This window comes from Leptodactylus fuscus, chromosome 4 (genome assembly GCF_031893055.1).
Source record: "Leptodactylus fuscus isolate aLepFus1 chromosome 4, aLepFus1.hap2, whole genome shotgun sequence".
Classification (NCBI taxonomy): Eukaryota; Metazoa; Chordata; class Amphibia; order Anura; family Leptodactylidae; genus Leptodactylus; species Leptodactylus fuscus.
The window spans coordinates 133,005,249-133,027,983 of NC_134268.1; the positions used below are offsets into that span (position 1 = coordinate 133,005,249).

General features: G+C 41.4%; 1 protein-coding gene across 1 annotated transcript in view; it reads left to right on the top strand.

Moving 5' to 3' along the window:
- Positions 1-22,735, top strand: part of TGFBR1 (transforming growth factor beta receptor 1) — a 42,396-nt gene that overhangs the window by 14,152 nt on the left and 5,509 nt on the right. The window contains exons 3-7 of the mRNA XM_075271141.1: positions 3,695-3,934; positions 6,175-6,405; positions 9,115-9,282; positions 16,885-17,041; positions 17,445-17,569. Coding sequence (XP_075127242.1) covers positions 3,695-3,934; positions 6,175-6,405; positions 9,115-9,282; positions 16,885-17,041; positions 17,445-17,569 — 921 coding nt within the window. The remainder of the gene's footprint in view (positions 1-3,694; positions 3,935-6,174; positions 6,406-9,114; positions 9,283-16,884; positions 17,042-17,444; positions 17,570-22,735) is intronic.

The window sequence follows — 22,735 nt, forward strand, 5'->3', positions numbered from 1 at the left end:
AATTTCCTATTTTTTCATAATTAAACACAAAACATATCAACCAAAATTTACTACTAACATGAAGTATAATGTGTTACGAGAAAACAATCTCAAAATCACTTTGGTTAGTTAAAGCATTCCAAAGTTATTGCCACATAAAGTGACACATGTCAGTTTTGAAAAATCGAGTTTGGTCAGGAAGTCAAAAACTGCCATTGGCGGGAAGGGGTTAAAGTACAACTCGTCATGCAAAGAATAAGCCCTAACATAGCCATGTTGACAGAAAAATAAAAAGTCATGGGAGGCAGCAAAGGAAAAATTTTAACAAGTCACAGAGCATTAGCATACAAATTACTCTGTATCGTTTAACCCTTTCCCCGCCGCCTGTGTTTTTAACAGCGATCACTCCGAATCTGTAAGGACTATCGTGAAGATTCTTGTTTTTAAAATGAATCCAAAATCATCTTCATAGCCCTAACCAATTCTGAGATATGGGGCTATAAACTTTCCTCCCCCTCCTGCCTCAGGCAGCATCTTAAGAGCTTGGGATTGAGGGGGGAGGAGCAGCCCTACAGACTGCACAGAGATGATAAATCATCATCATTTGTGCATTACCTGTTTGTGCCTGTGAGGAAGGGGGAAGGGTCTTCTGCCCATGTTATCCCCTCTCCTAACTATACCTTCACTCTCTATTACGTAGAGGGATAATGTAATATCCCACTGAGCCTTGTTAGAGGGGTATTCTTATGTAATGACTCTCTGAACGTAAACCCAGATGTTTACCATCGTCCAGGTCACCGAGCCAAATAGTTTCATCAAACACACAACACATGCAGAAATATAGTTAACATTTCACGCTGTCCATACCTGATCTTTGTAGAGTAAGATACGCCTCTCTAGCGATATCTGTTACACACTAAAATAATAGTATTAACGATTATCACAAGAGATGAGCGTATAAGTTGCTGCAATTTTTATAGGGGATAAATTATATTTGCATGTAAACTCCTATTTAACTTGCATGCACAAAATTGGTTGGCGCATTTCTGCGATTTTGGTGTTTAACACCCGCACCTGTAAGTAAAAAAATAAAAAAAATAAAAAAGATAGTGAGTGTGTGTATGAATTACACTCATCCTGCAGTTTTTTGGAAAATGCATTATGTATTTAACTTAAACATGCACTTTTGTGGCAAATTAGAATTTTTGTGCAATTTATGCTTGTACTCTCTACTACAAAGTTGCATGAAGGTGTGTTTTTATATAAGGTATGCTGTCCACAGTCACAGTTTTCTAGGTGCAATATAAATTTTTAACATATTAGTGAATAACAGCAAAATCTTGCTAGTCTTCTGTATCAATATTTGTGAGTACAAGATCTTATTGTAGTTGATGTTTGTGGTATCTTCTACACTTTGATCTTTTATTTTAAATGTTCTTTGTGTGTGAATGTATGATGTGAATGAGTTTTAGGTGCAAATATGTGTTTTAGTGCTTTTTTTTTTTTCAAAAAATTATGTGTTTGTCACAAAGTTGCATGAAGGTGGATGTGGCTATTGATACCCTATTGAGACACATAATATACAGGTTGTCTACTCTCAAAATATATGAAGGGTTAGTTGTGCACTTGCTTTCCACGGTGTGTAATCCCTACATTTTATAGGGTGATTCTTTTAACATTTCCAGCATCAAAGCAGATTTTTGTTCCTTCCTGAACTAGTGATTATATGAAGACACGTGCATGTAGGTGTAGGACTTAGTGACATGAATGAACTCTGCACCTGTAGAACTCTTATTTTTGGGAAGTTTGGTGCAGATGACTTTTTGTTTGATTTCCTCTTTTAGCAACTAATATACATTTGCATTTTTTATTATAAAACGTTCACTTTAAATTAAAATAGCATAAAGGTGCCTGTTTGCATACAGAATCAAGTGGCATTCTGACAATGCTGCAGGTGTCTGTTAGGAAAATATATACCGTATATACTCGAGTATAAGCCGAATTTTTCAGCCCAGTTTTTGTGCTGAAAAAGCCCCCCTCGGCTTATACTCGAGTCAGCAAAAAAAAAAAAAAAAATTATTTATTTATTTTTTTTTAAGGAGGGGAGGTCTATGACCAGCCACAATATTAATGTATAGAATCTCCCATAAAATAGTGCAAAAGAAAAAAAAAGATTTTAAAAAAATTAAAACATAAAGGTTGTAAATCACTCCTTTCCCTAGAATACATATAAAAGTAGAAAATGACTGTGAAACACAAACACATTAGGTATCCCTGTGTCTGACAGTGCCCGGTCTACTGAATATAGGGAATCTGCAGTGCTCCTGTCCCATCGGGAAGGGGTTAGGAATAGGAATAGGAGCACTGCAGATCCCCTATATTCAGCAAGACTGAATTCCAAGTGGGGGGGAAGAAAACCCCCCAGTCCTCAAGCTCAGGGAAGGGGCAGACAGACAACCAAAACACGCCCTCCCCTCCCCCAGCATCTACTGCACCCAAAAACTCCGACAATTTTAATTTTTGAAATTTTCCAGTAGCTGCTGCATTTCCCCCCTAGGCTTATACTCGAGTCAATAAGTTTTCCAAGTTTTTTTGTGGTAAAATTAGGGGGGTCGGCTTATACTCGAGTATATACGGTAGGTGTTAGCATGATTTTTTTTAATGTTGCAATTTAAGTTTTACTTGATCATCTCAAAACTGTCAAAATTGCTCTGGCTACCAGTGGTGCAAAATTTCTAGAGACCCCTGGCAGCAAAGGTTTAAACAATAATAATAATAATAATAATAATAATAATAATAATAATATATTGGCTATTATCACTACAGGATAAATGAACAGACTACTGGTACCACTTTGAGGGGGGGCATTGTACATTACGCTGGGTTCACACCTGCGTTCAGGGTCTCCGTACTATGGTTTCCGTCTTCTGCATGTCAGAAGACGGAAACCATAGACCGGGTCCGGCCGTGCGCGGCGGTGAGCGTTTTAGGCTCTCCGCTGCGAAACCGGGTTTTTTTATCCGGACACAGAGTAGTGCATGTCCGACTCTGTGTCCGGATTATAAAACCCGGTTTCGCGGCGGAGAGCGCAAAACGCTCACTGCCGCGCACGGCCGGACAGCTTTCTCACCCATTCAAATGAATTGGTGAGAGAGACTCCTGCAGGTTTCCTTCTCCTGCATCTGTTTTATGCAAGAAACGGAAACCTGCAATAAGGACCCTACAACGCAGATGTGAACGAGCCCTTAGTAGTGTTTGTGTGTCTGTGTGTCTGTTTCTATTTTTTATTTATTTTTGTCTCAACATTTTTATCCACTTTCATGCTCTTAGTGATTTTTATAGAAGATAATATATAGAAAACAATTTTGAACAAATGCACAAGTCGATATATTAATGCATTATTTGATTTTTATACTACAATTTATATTACTCCTTTATAAGGCTATGCTCAAGTGAAAGATTAGCTGCTGGTTTTCTGCACTAAAAGTCCATTATACACTGCAGTTCAATGTAAATGAAGGAGGTTTTCGCGACCTGATTCAAACTGCAGAAATATTTGCTGCATGCTCTTTAATAGCATAGGATTTTTCTGCAACTTACACTATTTTAATTTGTCAATTTTGGTGCAGTTATTAAATGCTAAATTCTTTGCAGGAAATGTGGATTATTGTAAACTGTAATTATTAACTTCTCTTTCTATTGTGCATTCTTACAGTTACATCACCAAAGCCTTTGCCCCCTTTTACACCAGTGGAGTTGGCAGCTATTATTGCTGGTCCTGTATGTTTCCTTTGTATTCTGCTGATGTTCATCCTTTACGTATGCCACAATCGTACCGTTATCCATCATCGTGTTCCTAATGAAGAAGACCCTTCCATGGATCGACCATTTATATCAGAAGGGACAACTCTTAAAGATTTAATATATGATATGACCACTTCAGGATCTGGCTCAGGTACCCTAAGCATTTATATTTATTTTGGAATGCCAAAAAAAAACAACAAAAAACCATTTTGATTAGAGTGACCCTCAGCTCACAGTTTAAAAATAAATAAGTTGCAATAAATGCATAAAATACTAGGTTGCCCTTTATTTATTTATTTATTTATTTATTTTTTTGTCTTGGCGAAAGTCCCCACCGCATATGACCGCTAAGAAGATCATTCAGCAGCCTAAGAAAAGGAACCAGGATAACTCTCATACGTCACTTTATGTCCTGTATCCTTTCCTTATGCCACTGATTGGCCTCAGTGGTCATGTGGGACTATCGCCAAAACACAAGACCCCAGAACAGCAGGACTGGACAGTGGTGGGAGACACCGGAACACCAGGGACAGATGAGTATATAGGGGTTTGTTTTCTTCCTCCTTTTGGCCTCCATGAAAATAATGCATTATCCTGGACAACCCCCCCAAAGCCAGTGACACTTTATGAAGACACTGGAGCAGCAGAACCGGACTGCACTGAGAGGAATCTGGAGACAGGGTAGTATGATTGATTGATTGATTTATTTATTTATTTTTTTTTCACTGGACAACCTCTATAACTTAGGCCTTCTTTAGATAAAGCATTGCACAATATTCAATGACATTAATCTGTAGTTGAACATGATGATTCAAAGTTATCCTATATGTGGCATTTTGGTAAGGGAGAGGGGGTAAATCTATAAGGGGTGGTGTCCAACACAGCAGCCACTTGATTCTGCCATCTTGGAATAGTTTTGTTTTTGTTTTGTTTTTTCAACTGGGAAGGGGTGTTGTTTGTTGAAGAATCCAAATGTTTGCGTAAATGCGAAATACCTTTTATTTCTTCCAATGTTATTAATCTTTTAGCAATATTTTCCTTGTCATAGACATAATTATATTTTCAAGATTAACACGCAACACAGGACAGAGGTTGTGCTGAAATTGGGAGAGTCACTACAGCAGATTTCAACACTTTATAGCGTAACAAACCATCCATCTGCTACAGCACACTTGTCAAATTGCAAGTCAGATTTTGCCAGACAAGTGTTGAACCTGATAAACCGTGGTTGTAAGAAAACTCCCACCCAGCACCTAACGTCTGTCACAGGAGAGCAGGGCAAGTTGTCAGGCGGATACTGGCTATGCACATATTTCCACTGTACAAGATTCATCATCTCAGTGAGGAAGATTCTGATTACCATGGTGAATCTGCAGAATGGGTTTCACAGCAATTGGATGCACATTTCACAGAGATGGTATTGTTCAGTGATGAAGCAAATGTATCTGTTAAAATGAAGGTGAACAAAAGAAAACCTTCAGTACTGGTCTGACACAAATGCTCCATGGAGATCAGCACAATCTCTGTTCAATCCTCGCGTTTTAATCTCCAAGCCATATCGGAGTCTGTAACAGAGAGATTTGATGATCTAATCAATAATGATGTGTCCCATTTAAGCACAGATGTGTATTTCTTATGCATCTGCTAGAGATATGTCACATGCACCCCGTTCAAATTTGGGGAAAAAATGGTCTTCATGTTGAGCAACATCCCTCAAGGTTTGCCCCCTTCCCATTAGCAATATATCACAAACAGAATGCCATTGTTTTCCCATTGTTCCATTCTGTAGAAATCTGATAAATCTATCTGATAGGTATAATTTCTATACTTAATTCATGATAATGTACCTATAAAAATGAAATAAACTTTTCTAAGTTGCACTGGACAGTACATTGCTATTACCTTTTTCATTTATGTGGAGTATGACACAATAAAATGACGACTTTGTTTGCTTGCTCCGTTTTAACCCCATGCTTATAAAATATTACATTGTAATGCAGTGATAGCTTAAGTGTATAGCCCTCTAGGGTATACATAGTCTCCCAGCATTCTTCAGCATCGTGTTGTAAGTGTAGCATCACCTATAGGAAGCAGCGGATGGTGGCCAGCACAGGCACGTGGGCAGGTGAGTAAATATTATCAGTAACTGCTTATTGCAATAACACAATTAGTAGCTGACGATTTTAAGATGTTTATTCCATGTGGTGCCACCTGAGGTGCCTCATGGAAGGTGCAATGTGTGTCAGCCAACATTTCTTCGCATGTCACCTTTGACACATAGGTTCGTAAGTCATAGGTTCGCCATCACAGTTATAGTGCAACTCTATGAACTTAAACTTATTGGATTAGAGGGAAATATCTTGTTTGTAATGCACTGTTTTGTAATTCAAGGTCTCCCACTACTTGTGCAAAGAACTATTGCTAGAACAATAGTTTTGCAAGAGAGCATTGGTAAAGGTCGTTTTGGCGAAGTGTGGCGTGGGAAGTGGAGAGGTGAAGAAGTAGCTGTAAAAATCTTTTCCTCAAGGGAAGAGCGTTCTTGGTTTCGTGAAGCAGAAATCTATCAAACAGTGATGCTACGCCATGAAAACATCCTTGGTTTTATTGCAGCTGACAACAAAGGTTTGTTAATGACAGTATTTATTCTTACTTAACAACATGTGGCATACTATTATGGTGGATGCTTGGTGTTTAAAAAGGACATTTCATGTCCTCATTAATGTGCGGTATTTATATACCACTAGAAAGCAGACAGTGTGCTGAATTCCCGGTACTATCCCAGTGCTGGAGATATGTGCCGTTAGTTTTAGAATAAATATCTCCCCACTTTCAAGAATTGGCCTTACAGCCTAGTGTCATCGTTGGGCTGTGAGGAACGTCTACCCCTACTGTACTTTAACCTGGCCTTGTACTCTCACATTGATGAAGACATGAAAGGTCCTTTTAAATATGACTTAGAACAAAGCTAAGCATGTAATTTTTAAAGAGGGTCTGTCAGCAGGAAAACTAATAACCGCATGTTGTAGGCCTCAGATAATATGGAGTAAAAAGTGATCTAAAAGTCATATATAGCCCAATATTGTAAAAATAATGTAGATTGTGAGCCCCATATAGAGCTCACAATGTACCGTATATACTAGAGTATAAGCAGAGTCCCCTAATTTTACCACAAAAAACTGGGCAAACTTATTGACTCGAGTATAAACCTAGGGGGGGGAAATGCAGCAGCTACTGAAAAATTTCAAAAATTAAAATGGCCGGAATTTTCGGGTGCAGTAGGTGCTGGGGAAGGGGAGGTGGTGTTTTGGTTGTCTGTCTGCCCCTTCACTGAGCTTGAGGGCTGTTTTTTCTTCCCCCACCTGGAATTCAGTCTGGCTGAATATAGGGTATCTGCAGTGCTCCATCTCCAGAGGGCACCTCCGCTGTAACTCTTACAGTGGAGATGCCGAAGCAGCTCCGGCATTACCCACTGTAAGAGCTTACAGTGGAGCTGCCGCTTTCAGACCAGTATTGACAGACAAATGTGTAATAAAAAGATATACAATTTTCCAATATACTTTCTGTATCAATTCCTCACGGTTTTCTAGATTTCGGCTCGCTGTCTTTCATTCTGTTACTTCTAGAGGATAAAACTCTGACCATGGTCATGTGACTTACAGTCCATGGTCATGTGATGAGCGCACAGGTGCCACTCGATACAGTCACAGCACAATATTCAGACAGCTGCCTGGTAATCGGCTATACACCTGTGTGCTCATCACATGACCATGGACTGTAAGTCACATGACCATGGTCAGAGTTTTATCCTCTAGAAGTAACAGAATGAACGACAGCAAGACAAAATCTAGAAAACCATGAGAAATTGATACAGAAAGTATATAGGAAAATTGTATATCTTTTTATTGTACATTTGTTTGTCAATATTGGTCTGAAAGTGGCCAACCCCTTTAACCACTTCCGGACCACCCATAGACTATATACGTCCGGGAAGTGGTTGCCTTGTTCTGACAGGACGTAGCTGTACGTCCAGTCAGAACACAGCAGCTGCACGGAGATCCTGCAGCTGCTTTCAATGGGAGCCGGCTGTAACTTCAGCCGGAGCTCCCAGAGAGATGGCAGGGAAGATTTATTACCTCTCCTGCTATCTCGATCGCTGTGTATACAGCGCCCAATGAGCGCTGTATACACAGCTATGGACGCTGCCATAATTTAGCTGCCCTCTGACCCGGCGGACACGTGATCCGCTGAGAGCAGAGTCTTGCAAAAGCTGCTGGGTCCTACAGGACCCCAGATCAGGTCAGTAAGCTGTGTATACAGCGTGCAGGAGGCTGTATTTCTCCTGCAACTGGGGTTAAATGTAGCAGCCCCAGTTATAGGAGAAATAAAGTACAAAAGTACAAAAAAATAAATGATCAGATGTCCCCAAAGGTCTCTTATCACCTTATGGGGACACAATCTGGGAAAAAAAAAAAAAAAAAAAGTTTTAAAAATAAAATAAAGCCGTATGTGTCCCCGAAAAAAGACGCAAAAATTAGTTGACTGAGACATACGAGAAAAATGTTACAGACCTCAAAACCGCACATACAAAATAAACCTAAAATGTGTCTGGTCCTGGACCACAAATTGGCCCGGTACTGAAGTGGTTAACTTCAAGCAAAAACAAAACAAAATCCTGCTCGTCCGAGCAACTAACTAATCAGAAATGATACCCTAACTATATGTGTGGCTTACTACCAGCCCACAAACAAAACAAGGTCAATATTGTCTCACCATACTCAGGGTTACAGGACAGACCCTTACACCTCCTCTTACTCCATGGATCTGCTTTGGACTGCAGAATATGCAGCCTTTTTCTGGCCCAGTAATGAGCCAAGGAACTCGCACATGGAGCTGAGGCCTACTCAAGACCTGCACTGGACCAAACATAGGTTAAAAACCTGGAGGAGATATAGCGAGATTCCAGCACTCTGCCTGTCACCTTCTCACAGGGGTTAAAAAGATATCACAAAGATTCTTATATTCACTTGTACTACAAATTCTTCCAAAGTGGTTTGTAACTGGAGGTAGGCATTAAACAATTGCTTTTGGAATATAAGGTGAATTCTTTTGTGTATCAGCTCCGAAAAGTTTGTTGCAAACACAATGGTTAGGGAATAATCTTTTTCAATGTTATGCATCTAATATGAAAATGTACAAATTTATATCGTTATTTAGAGGAAAGTAAATTTCATTACTTAAGAAATAATGGATGTATAATAGAGAAGCCATTTAGATACTTTAGGTTGATACTGTTCTTAATGTAGTATTTTGATTCGGAATTTGCTTCTACAGATAATGGAACATGGACTCAGCTTTGGTTGGTGTCCGATTATCATGAACATGGTTCACTTTTTGATTACCTTAATCGGTATACAGTCACTGTGGAAGGAATGCTCAAGCTATCGCTGTCCACAGCAAGCGGCCTGGCTCATCTTCACATGGAGATAGTTGGAACACAAGGTAAATAATCGGTATATTTTGAATATGAGAAAAAGTCCAGAAATTTGTCAATCATTAAATTAAGTTCTACATCTTTAGCATACGAAACTGTAATAAAAGAATACATTTTATCTATATAGCACCAACATGTTCCGCAGCGCTTTACAATTTGTAGGGTTCAAGTACAGACAAAAGATACATTACAAAAAAAAATAGTCACTTCTCACATTGGTGCTGAGGGCCCTGCTCGCAAGATCTTACAATCTATGAGTTAGAGGGGGTGACACAAGAGGTAGCAGGGGCAGCATCGGAGGTAGCATTGCTTATACAGGGGTCAAACAATTTTGAAATAGAGGTTACTGTCATTACTAGAGATGAGTGAACACTATTCAAAATAGCAGTTTCGAATAGCAAGCTCCCATAGAAATGAATGGACGTAGCAGGGGGGTTAAACGGCTGGCCGCCGGCAAAGTCTGCATGCCGGCCGCTTCCATTCATTTCTATGGGAGCGTGCTATTTGAAATGGCTGTTTCGAATAGTGTTCGCTTATCTCTAGTCATTACACAAATATAAAACTGTATGAGCCGTTACCAGTCGTGGCCTTTAACGTGCAGATGGTGCCTGGACATATAACGTTATCCAGAAACCGCATAATATCATGTGGGGTAATGTAGGAGCGGGAACAGAGGAGGGTTTGTTTTAGGGATTCTAATTACGAAATGGTAGGGTTTACATTAGGAATTGTGATAGGCCTGTCTAAAAAAGATGTGTCTTTTAGGTTGCACTTGAAGTTGTAGAAATTGAGTTAATCTGATTGTCTGGGATAGAGCATTCCAAAGAAGAGATTAGTAAGGAGTTACAGTAGTCAAGGAGAGCTTGAATCAGAGCAAAAATAAGTGTCTTTAATGTATTTCTGGTAAGGAAAGGGCGAATTCTGGAGATGTTTTTGAGGTGGAGATGACATGAGAGTGCGAGTGGTTAGATATGGGAGGGGGGGGTGAAGGAAAGGTCCGATTCAAACACAAACCCGAGGCAGTAGGTCTGCTTCCTAGGAGTTATAGTAAGGCCGGAGACTGCACTGGATGTATCAGGGACAGATCTGTTAGATGGTGGAAACAGTACAATCATGGCCAAGAGTTTTGAGAGTGATACAAATATAAATTTTTACAAAGTCTACTGCTTCAGTTTTTCTAATGGCAATTTGCATATACTCCAGAATGTTATAAAGAGTGATCAGCTTAACAGCAATTACTTGCAAAGTCAATATTTGCCTAGAGAATGAACTTTATCTCCCAAAACACATTTCAACATCATTGCAGCCCTGCCTTAAAAGGACCAGCTAACATCGTTTCAGTGATTGCTCCATTAACACAGGTGTGGGTGTTGATGAGGACAGGGCTGGAGATCAATCTGTCATGATTAACCCCTTCCCGACCCATGTGGTACTATTACCACATGGATGTCTAGTGCTTCACGACCGATGTGGTAATAGTACCACATGGATGTAAACAATCCCCGCAGCGCAGTGCGGGCGTTCTTGGAGCAGGTGTTAGTTGTATCTGACACCTAACAGCCTGCTCCATCCCCCTCCATCAGACATGAGTGCTGATTTTGGGTTTTAACCCGTTGATTGCCGTGATCAAACATGATCATGGCAAACAACGGGTTGCCCGATCTTGTAGGGATCCCCGGCACCCCCCGCTGCGAGATCGGGGGGGTGCTGGTATCCCTACCATGTAGCCAGGGGTCTGATTAGTCACCCCTGGCAGTCCTGAGTCCCACTTACCTTTCTTATCCTGTGCGGGATCTCCTGAAGCTGTGCTGTCCCGTCCGCACGAGCCGAGAGCTTCACTTCCTGGTTACAGAGTGAGACGTGCAGGCTCTTACTGCAGCCTGTGACTCACTCTGTAACAGAGGAGTAGGTGATGCAATCTTCACTCATGCAAGTGTCCCATAGGGACACATGAAAAAGTTAAAAAAAAAAAAAAAAAAAAAAAAAAGTGGAAAAAAAAAAAGTGTTTTGAAACAATTAATAAAGTTATCAAGCCCCAAAAACCCTTTTTTTCTATAGAAAATGAATTATATAAAAAAAAAACCTAAAAATTAATAAAAACAATACATATTTGGTATCGCCGTGTCCGTAACAATCTGTACAATAAAACTGAAACAATATTTAATGTACACGGTGAATGACGGAAAAAAAAACCGGAAAAAACCCGCCGGAAGTAGTGATTTTTCGCCATCTCACCTTACAGAATGTGCTATAAAAAGTGATCAAAAAGTCAAATGCACCTCACAACAGTACCAATAAAAAGCACACATTGTCCCGAAAAAAATAAGCCCCCAACCAACACTGTCAACCAAAAAATAAAAATGTTACGCCTCTCAGAAGATGGCGATGCAAAAAACATTGATTTATGTCCCCAAATGTGTTTTTGTTCTGCAGAATTAGTTACGCATAAAAAAATAATATAAATGAGGTATCGCCGTAACCGTACCGACCCACAGAATAAAGATATGTTACTTATACTGTACGCTGCATGGCGAAAAATTTACAAGGTAAAACGCAATACCGGAATTGATTTTTATTTAAATCCAGCAAAAAGAGTTAATAAAATGTATTCAGTAAGTTGTAGGCACCCAAAAATGGTGTCATTACAAAATACATCTCATCCCGCAAACAACAAGCCCTTATATGGCTGCGTCACCAGAAAAGTAAAGAAAATATAGCATCTAGTAATGCAAGAATAAAAACCCGCAAAAATCGCCAAATCATTAGAATACAACTGGCGGCGTCAGGAAGGGAATATATAAGCTGTGCGAGCGAATATCAGGGGACACCCCAGATTTAGAGCTTACGAGGGAAAATATACCAGAAGTGACCCCAAAGTGACCCCCAGAGTGACTCCCCCAATTATAGGAGCTACTGGGACATAGTAGGAAATTCGGTGTTTGCAATGTCCTCCGCACCGCTTATATATTCACTCTTCGCCATCCGCTGTGCAGTCACGTCTGGGATACTAATACTCACTACACCCCCTGATAAATTCTTTGAGGGGTGCAGTTTTCAAACTGGGGTCACACCTTTGGGGAATCCACTTTTCTGGTACCTTACAGGCTCTACAAACATGACATGGCGTCCAGATACCAAACATCTGACTCTGTGCTCCAAAAGCCACATAGCGCTCCTTCCCTTCTGCGCCCTGCTGTGTGCCCAAACTGCATTTTATGCCACATATATGACACATGTATGATACTGGTGTACCCCGGATAATGCACGTAATGTCATATGTGGGTATAAATTGATATTAGGGCACAGCCAGACACAGAAGGGTTATTGGGTTTTTGTAGCACAGACTTAGACGGTTTGGGTTTTTTTTTTTGGATGCCATGACACTTTTGCAGAGACCCTAAAATTGCCCTTACAGAATGGGGTCACTTCTTGGGGAATTCCAGTTCACTGGCACCTCCAGGGCTCTGCAAAAACATCATGGCACCCAGAAAGTCCCTCTAAATCTGTACCCCAAAAGCTAAAAAGCGCAGTGCTCCTTCCCTTCTGAGCCCTGCTGTGTGCCCAAGCAGCAGTTTATACCTACATATATAATTTTTTGCCCCTCAGGATGGCCCACTTAATAGTTTTAGGAGTGCAGGTCTCTGACAACACGAAGTGGGTGCAACGTATTGGGCACCGAAATGGCAGATTTCTTTAAAAATTAAAATTTTCATTTTGTACATTAATTTTTGGGAAGCATTTTTAGGCTCAAAATGATAATACCCCTTTATTCATTCCTTGACAGGTGTAGTTTCTAAAATGGGGTCACTTTTGAGGGGTTTCCATTGTATTGGTACTTTAGGGGCTCTGCAAATGCGACATGGCACCAGAAAACTGCCCTCAAAAGCCAAATAGCCCTCTTTCCATTCTGAGCCCCGCCATGTTCCCATACAGCAGATTATGGCCACATATGGGGTATTGCCGTGTTCAGGAGACATTGTGTGACAAACTGGGGGGCTTTTAATTCTCTAACTACTTGTAAAAATTAAAAATATGGCGCTAAATGGACGATTTATTGGAAAAAAGTAATTTTTCATTTTCACATCTCAATGGTAAAAAAAAATCTGTGAAACACCTGTAGGGTCCAAGTGCTCACTAAACCCCTTGATAAATTCCTTGAGGGGTCTAGTTTTCAAAATGGGGTCATTTGGGGAGGGGGGTTTCCACTGTTCTAGCACTTCAGGGGCTCTCCAAATGCAACATGGTGCCTGAAACAGATTTCAGCTAAATTTGCCCTCTAAAATCCCAATAGCGATCCTTCAGCTCTGGACCTTACAGTGTGCCCATACATCGCTTTACATCCACATATGGGACATTTCTGTAGTTGGGACAAAGTGCTTGACAATTTGTGGGGTGCATTTTCTCTTTTAACCCCTTGTGGAAATGCAAAATTTGGGGTTAAAGCAACATTTTATAGCAAAAAATGTCACACTTCCTTTTGTTGGGCCAATTCTGTTACACTCCTGTAGGGTCAAAGTGCTCACTATACCCCTTAGTAAATTCTTTGAGGGGTATAGTTTCCAAAATGGGGTCACATTTGGGGGTTTCCACTGTTTTGGCACCTTGGGAGCTCTGCAAACGGGACATGGCGCCTGAAAAGTATTGTAGCAAAATCTGGCCTACGAAATCCAATTAGCGCTCCATCCGCTCTGAGAGCGACCTTGTGCCCGTACATTAGGGTACCAGCACATATTGGGTATTGTCGTGTTCGGGAGAAATTTTGTAACAAAATGTGGGGTGCAATTTTTCCTTTAACCCCTTGTGAAGATGAAAAATTTGGGGCTACAGTGACATTTTATTATAAAAAAAGTAATTTTTCATTTTCACATCTCAATGGTAAAAAAATCTGTGAAACACCTGTAGGGTCCAAGGGCTCACTATACCCCTTGATAAATTCCTTGAGGGGTCTAGTTTCCAAAATGGGGTGACATTTTGGGGGTTTCCACTGTTTTGGCACCTTGGGGGCTTTGCAAACAGGACATGGCGCCTGAAAAGTATTGTAGCAAAATCTGGCCTACAAAATCCAATTAGCGCTCCATCCGTTCTGAGAGCGATCGTGTGCCCGTACATTAGGGTACCAGCACATATGGGGTATTGTCGTGTTCGGGAGAAATTGTGTAACAAAATGTGGGGTGCAGTTTCTCCTTTAACCCTTAGTAAATGTGTAAATTCTAGGGCTAAATGAATATATTAGTGACAGAAATTGAAAAATGTAAATTTGACCTCCATTTTGTTGTAATTGTTGTGAAATGCTGAAAGGGTTAAGAAACTTTCTAACTGCTGTTTTGGATTCTTTCAAGAGTGCAGTTTTTAGAATGGAGTGATTTTCGGGGGGTTTTATTAGAGAGGCCTTTCAAGTACCCTTCAGAACTGAACTGGTCCCTTGAAAAATGTGTTTTGGAAATTTTCTTGAAAATTACTGCTTGACTTGTAAGCCTTATAATATCTGAAAAAAATGAAAGGGTGATTAAAATTTGATTGCTACATAAATCAGAGACATTGTTAATTATATTTATGAAAAAATTTGGGTAGTATGGATTTCTATTTGAAAGGCTTGCAATTTCAAAGTTTGAAAACTGCATTTTTTTCAAAATTTTCACCAAATTTCCTATTTTTTCATAATGAAAGACAAAACATATTGACAAAAATTTACTACTGACATGAAGTACAATGTGTTACGAAAAAACAATCTCAGAATCACTTGTGTAAGTTAAAGCGTCTCAAAGTTATTGCCATTTAAAGTGACACATGTCAGTTTTGAAAAAAGAGGCCTGGTCCTCAAGTCACTTTTGAGCTGTGTCTCTATAGGGTAAGTAAGAATGACACCACTGGACACTTTAAAAGGAGGAAAGGAGGCTGGTGCTTGGCATCATTGTTTCTATTCTGTTAACCATGGTTATCTCTAAAGAAACACGTGTAGTCATCATTGCACTGCACAAAAATGGCCTAACAGGGAAGAGTATCGCATCTAGAAAGATTGCACCTCAGTCAACAATCTATCGCATCATCAAGAACTTCAAGGAGAGAGGTTTCATTGTTGGCAAAAAGGCTCCAGGGCGCCCAAGAAAGACCAGCAAGCGCCAGGACCGTCTCTTAAAAGTGTTTCAGCTGCGGGATCGGGCTAGCAGGCAGGTGTGAGTGCATCTGCATGCGGTGTGAGTGCATCTGCACGCACTGTGAGGCGGAGACTCTTGGAGCAAGGCCTGGTCTCAAGGAGGGCAGCAAAGAAGCCACTTCTCTCCAGAAAAAACATCAGGGACAGACTGATATTCTGCAAAAGGTACAGGGAGTGAACTGCTGAGGACTGGGGTAAAGTCATTTTCTCTGATGAATCCCCTTTTCGATTGTTTGGGACATCTGGAAACAGCTCATTCGGAGAAGACGAGGTGAGCGCTACCACCAGTTTTGCCTCATGCCAACTGTAAAGCATCCTGAAACCATTCATGTGTGGGGTTGCTTCTCAGCCAAGGGAATCGGCTCTCTCACAGTCTTGCCTAAAAACACAGCCATGAATAAAGAATGGTACCAGAATGTCCTCCAAGATCAACTTCTCCCAACCGTCCAAGAGCAGTTTGGCGATCAACAATGCCTTTTCCAGCATGATGGAGCACCTTGCCATAAAGCACAGGTGATAACTAAATGGCTCAGGGAACAAAACATAGAGATTTTGGGTCCATGGCCTAGAAACTCCCCAGATCTTAATCCCATTGAGAACTTGTGGTCAATCATCAAGAGACGGGTGGACAAACAAAAACCTACAAATTCTGACAAAATGCAAGCATTGATTGTGCAAGAATGGACTGCTATCAGTCAGGATTTGGTCCAGAAGTTGATTGAGAGCATGCCAGGGAGAATTGCAGAGGTCCTGAAGAAGAAGGGTCAACACTGCAAATATTGACTTGCTGCATTAACTCATTCTAACTGTCAATATAAGCTTTTGTTACTCATAATATGATTCTCAAAACTTTTGGCCATGACTGTAGTAGTTCAGTGTCTGAGAGATTCAGTTTCAGATAGAGCCAAAACATGATATTTGAAACGGCAGAGATAGTTACTGATGTTCTGTATTAGTGCAGGATTGATGTCTCGGGAGGATGTGTATAATTGGGTGTCATCTGTTTCAGAAATATCTTGTTATTGCTTCTGATTTCTGCAATGGACTGCACATGACAAAGTGTTTGTGTTAAAGAGAACCTTTCATGTCCTCATGCATATGCAGTTTATATACCGCTAGAAAGCAGACAGTGCACTGAATTCTGCTTTTCAGTTATGTTTCCCGGGTCTGGGGATATCGGTGCTGTTAATTGTTAATTTCAGCACTAATCTCCCCATTGTCACAAGGGTGTTCCTAGCATTATTGCTGGGCTGTGAGGAACACCCCCCATCGACTCGTCTATAAACGAGTACATAAATACATATTTGATATTTATTTATTTTTTTTGTTGTTGAATGGGACCATTCTTGTTTATATTGAACTGCTGAAAGAATACCTTCTCACAGCTGTGGTGTTTATCAGGACATGATTGTATGTACTTGATCTTAACTGTATGTTTGTTTATTTTTGTTAATAGGAAAACCAGCTATTGCACACAGAGATCTTAAATCAAAAAATATACTGGTTAAGAAAAATGGAACTTGCTGCATTGCAGATCTAGGATTAGCTGTGCGACACGATTCGGCTACAGATACAATTGACATTGCACCAAATCATAGAGTTGGGACAAAAAGGTAATTTTATGATAGAAATTGTTTCATAACCAGGTTTCTGATAAGGTAAGTAGTCATAGCTGGAGACTGGAAAAGGTGTGAGGGGAAAGCGTCGCTTATTAACCACTATGTGAACTTGACAGTACGTGTATGTCCTAGTGCTTGTGACCTACTATGGCTTCCGCTCTGAAACAGAGCAGAAGCACTAGCTGCCGGGTCTCTACAGTTTCACACAGCAGGGACCCAACTGCATTGTCCGTGTTGTTAAGCATTGTTATGGCACAGGAGATCGCATGTTCAAGCACCCTGGGGGATGTATGTATATATACATTTGTTTGTCAACATTGGTCTGAAAGTGATCAACCACTTTAAATTTGTCAGATAGTAGATCACAAACTGTTCTAATTTTCTATTTTTCTTACAGGTATATGGCACCAGAGGTTCTTGATGATTCTATAAATATGAAACATTTCGAGTCCTTTAAGCGAGCTGATATATATGCTATGGGATTAGTTTTCTGGGAAATAGCGCGTCGTTGTTCAATTGGGGGTAAGTCTAGATTTCTGGAGTTGTATGAAATGGATGGACATTTCCCTTTCTTTTCAGGTCACATTCATAATGCTTTTCAACATCAAGTTGTAATGATAACGTTCTGAATGTTTTCCTCTTGACTACTCCATATATGTGCTTGTTTCATTTGGCTGAGTGTTCATATGTCTAGAAAGGGAAAAGGAGAAGAAGCATAAGTGGGTTATCTCCATGAAAACACAAGAATCGGCCTGTTGACATCAACAGCCTAATCCATATGTCCTCTGATAGCTTCAAGTGAGTGCCAAGTATCATTTAGATTGTAGACAGTTTCTGCTGAAACCTCCAGTTTCACCTGACAACAGTGTTTGTTATTTACTAGTGTTGAGCGACTAGTATTCGAAACTATTCGTTGAATACCTCGCTCCCATAGGAATGCGTGGAAGCAGCCGAATACCAAGGGGTTAAGCGCTGTGAAGATTTGCCATCTTGTGCCTCTCCACAGCGAAACTGATTTTATTTATTTATTTTTAAACCAGTTAAAGTTATCCGGTTAATAAAAGAACGGTTTCGCCGTGGAGAGGCACAAGACGCTCACGGGCAGTCACTTTGCAAACCATATTCAAATGAATGGGTTTGAAAACTGACTGCCGGGTTTCCGTTTCCTGTCCAGTTTCTCGGGCAGAAGACGAAAACCCGAAAAGTGGAGACCGGCACAGGTGTGAACCCGCCATCACGTGTTAACTTTAAAAGGTGCACACCAGTGAACTGGGTTGAACTGCAGTATGATGGCCCCTATGCAATGTAAGGTGCTATACTTGGTGTTCAGTGCAAGGGCTGCAGTGCTCAACTGAACTCAGCGGTCTCTTCAATTAACTCATCTGTGGGGGTCCTGGATGTCCAGACTCCACCGGATCAAATTTTAATGACTTACATTGATAGGGTATTCCAAGCTTATCAATTGATAACTTATCTTTAGCGTAGGTTGTCAACTGAAGATAGCCAGGAGTCAAACCAGCAAGCCCTCCACCAATCAACTGTTTGAAGACACTACAATGTTCAGATGCATAGCGCAACCTCTTCAGAGAACCCAAGTACAACATAATAAATTGTGTAGTGGCTGTGTTTACTATTGCAGCTCAGCCCCTTCACTTGGATTGAGCTACTAATAAGCCATATCACAGATGAATATAATGTTATGTGGCCAGATAAGCAGAGGAGATGCCCTGGGAGCTCCACTAACGGTTCAGTCTTCACCTCCTTTATTTGTCTTTTGCACAATTTATTTTCTCCTTATAGTTTTTTAATGCTGTGTCGCTACTATCTTGTTTTAGTACTTAGATGCTTCCTTTTTATCGCTCATTGCACTCCTTACCGTTTTCGTTAGCCATATTGGTTTTCTATGATTTCTGGCTTGCCCCTATTTAGAATGTTTTTGAAGATGTCCCATTTAGTTTGTGTTCCCGGTGGTTAAAATTGGCCTTCCTGAAGTTTAGTGTTTTTGTGACCCCCTCTAATGAACATCTTTTTAATATGTACAAGAAAATGTATTATGTTATGGTCACTATTACCCAGATATCCCCCAACCTCCACTTTTGATAGTGTGTCAGGTTAATTTGTTAAAATTTTGTCTAAAAGTGCCTCTCCTCTTGTTGGGTCCTGCACTAGTTGCGATAGGTAATAAAAGTCTTTTATTACTGACAAGAACCTGTTCCCTTTGTTGGATCTTCAGGTTTCTGCCTCCCAGTTGATATCTGGGTAGTTGAAATCCCCCATTATAATGACTTTATTCTGCATTGCTGCCTTATCTATTTGTTTTATTAGTATATTTTCAGCTTCCTCAGTTATATCTGGAGATTTATAACAAACCCCTGTCAGTATTTTATTTTTTGTTCCTCACTTAATTTCCACCCATAAGGACTCCACATATTCATTTTCTTCCCTGATGTCCTCATGCAAGACTGTCTTAAGGCAAGATTTTACATATAAGCAAACCCCTATTGGCACACTTTTCTAAACATACTGTACCCCTGTATATTTGCAGTCCAGCCATGTCTCAATTATCCCCACCATGTAGTAATTTTCTTCCAACATTATCACTTTTAGTTCCTCCATCTTGTTAGTGAGGCTTCGTATACACACATTTCATAGATTTATCTTCCCTACTCTTCCACTGCCTACTGACTGTTGTAACTCCACTCCCAGTTACAGTATTTAGCCCTCTTTCCATTTCTACACTATCTTGCCCTTTACATCTGCCCCCCCCCGTCCCTATTTTAAACACTCGTCCAGCCATCTAGTCATCTTCTCCCCAGCACAGCTGCATCCTCACCATTGAGATGCAGCCTACCATAGAACCTGTAGCCCACAGCAAAGTTCTCCAGAAACCCAAACCCCCTGCTTGCTACACCAACTCTTGAGACACTTGTTTACCTCTCTAATCTCCCTAATGTGTGTGCAGAGATCCTAAAAATGCCCCTACAAAACGGACTCGCTTCTTGGGAAATTCCAATTTACTGACACCTCCAGGGTTCTGCAAAAACAACATGGTGTCCAGAAAGTCCCTCTAAATCTTTACTTCTTCCCTTCTGAGCTCTATTGTGTGCCCAAGCAGCAGTTTACGTCTTTTGTACTCTGGATAGTCCACTTTACACACTGCTCAAAAAAAATAAAGGGGACACTAAAATATCACATGCTAGATATCAATGAATTAAATATACCAATTGCAAATCTTTATTCATTACATAGTGTAATATGATTAGAACAATTATAAAAAATAAAATGGATATTGTCACTCCTTGGGGAGAGACCACCATATAGGTGTGTGGAGACTTATTAAGCCTTTAGCACTCCACTTCGCAATGGACCATGGGAAGAATATGCAAATCTGTCTTCCATGATGTAATTAGGAAGTCAGCTGCTGCCTCAGTGTTGTAAACCAATAGAGGGCGCTCACTGGAATTTGCAAGCCTGTCTTTCCTGATGTAATTAGGAAGACAGGATTTCAGTGAAATAACCCACACATCTATATGGTGGTCTCCCCCCAAGGAGTGACAATATCCCCTTAACCCTGTCTAAGCCTCTCACCTCTACCAGGTTATAGTCTTCTCTACATCGGGCTGACGAGATGCAATAACATCGAAATGGCCGTCCTCGGTTGAGAGACTATACCTGGTAATAATCCCAGCATCATTGCAAAACAAAAGCCTCTTGGAAGGTCGAGCATGATGCTAAAGGGAGCAAACCTTTATTGGGTTATTTCACTGAAATCCTGTCTTCCTAATTACATCAGGGAAGACAGGCTTGCACATTCCAGTGAGTGCCCTCTATTGGTTTGCAACACTGAGGCACCTGACTTCCTAATTATATCATGGAAGACAGATTTGCATATTCTTCCCATTATAAATTTAATATGCCTTGGAGGTCTGGATTTGGAATGATGCACAAAATCAAAGTGGGAATTCAAATTACAGGCAGATCCAAGTTCAGTGGAAATGCCTCAAGGCATGGAAATGAGCCTCAGTTTGTGTGTGTGGCCTCCATGTGCCTGTATGACCTCCCTACAACACCTGGGCATGCTCCTGATGAGGAAGCGGATGTTCTCCTGAGTGATCTCCTCCCAGATCTGGATTGAAGCATCAGTCAACTCCTGAACAGTCTGAAAAGCCTGTGCTAGTAGTAATAGCCTATTGTCCTACAGGCCCAAAGCCTGTGCTAGCAGTAACAGACTTTTACTACTAACACAGGCTTTGGGCCTATATGGTAATATCCCAGACCATGTGACGTCTGGGATATTACCATATAGGCCCGAAGCCTCCTAGGAGTAATATCGGATCCCGGAGAGGTAAGTAACACTGTTTATCATGTTCCCTCACCTCCCCTGGGGCTCCGATTATTATACTCGGGGGTTTGGAAAGACCCCCGAGTATTATAATAGCAGCAGTGGGATCGTAGCCTGGCCCGGGCCTACTCACTACCGCCTGCCGCGGCCTATAGTACAAGGGGAAGCGGGGACGGCAGTGAACAAGTCCGGGGAGGTTGGTAAATAGGCCGCTACCTGCTGGGGATACTCCTATTATAAAACAAAAAATTATTATACTTACCAACCTCTCTGCTACTGCCGCTGCCGCCGCATCCTCTTCTCCTGACAGTCAGACGTCTGCTTATCAGCGTAGGCGGTGTAATGACACCGCCTACGCTGATATGTAGACGTCTGAAGCAGCGCAAGGAGAGCGGCAGCTCTCCTTGCGCTGGTTCAGAGAAAAAATTGTATCGGACCAGCATCGGGACATGCTGAATTGCTGGCCCGATGCTGGCTGGCACTGGAGCTGTATAAAGGATCAGCGGATCACAGGATGCCAGAGAGGGGCGTCCAGACTCTGCCCTCACTCACGGTGCGGAGAGGATGGTGACAGGGTCGGGTTGTGGGTTGACTTGAGGATTGCGGTGATTGTCGGTGAGCACAAGCTTGTCAGCAGCCGAGCTGCACGTCCCAGTGCGGGGAGGACATGGTGAGGCCGGACATCGCCCCTTGATGCTGCGGCTGCAGTGACACGCCAGGCCGGGCTCCACCATCCTCTCCGCACCGCGAGTGAGGGCAGGGTCTGGGCGCCCCTCTTTGGTGTCCTGTGATCCGCTGCTCCTTTACATAGCGCCAGCCAGCATCGGGCCAGCAGTTCAGCTTGTCCTGATGCTGAACTGCGATGCTGGCCTGATAACAGAATAGTACCAAAAACAGTAAAAAATAAAAATCGACCCTTCTGCTGACCCCCTCCAGTCTGCCGCCTGAGGCGGGTGCCTCACCTCGCCTCATTAGAGGTGCGGAGCTGTGTTGTGTTCATGAGCAATTGTTTAACAGACTGTGACGTGCTTTTGCCTCTTTACTTTAGCATTCAGCTGGCTGCAATGCTTTTCTTCATGCAGTCTTTGCGCCGCAAGAAAATCTCAGAGTAGTGTGGTGCAGCAGCAACACACACGGAACACAGCGTTCAGCCAGTTGCAATGCTTTTCTTCATATGGTCTTTGCATGGCAAACACACCTCACGGGTAAGAACTTGTTTAATCAGGTAGCACTAATGTTTAGTGGGGGGCAGCAGGAAAAATGAGACAGCCTCTGAAAATAAGACCTAGCACATCTTTAGGATCAAAATTTAATATAAGACACTGTCTTCTTTTTGGGGACGCAAT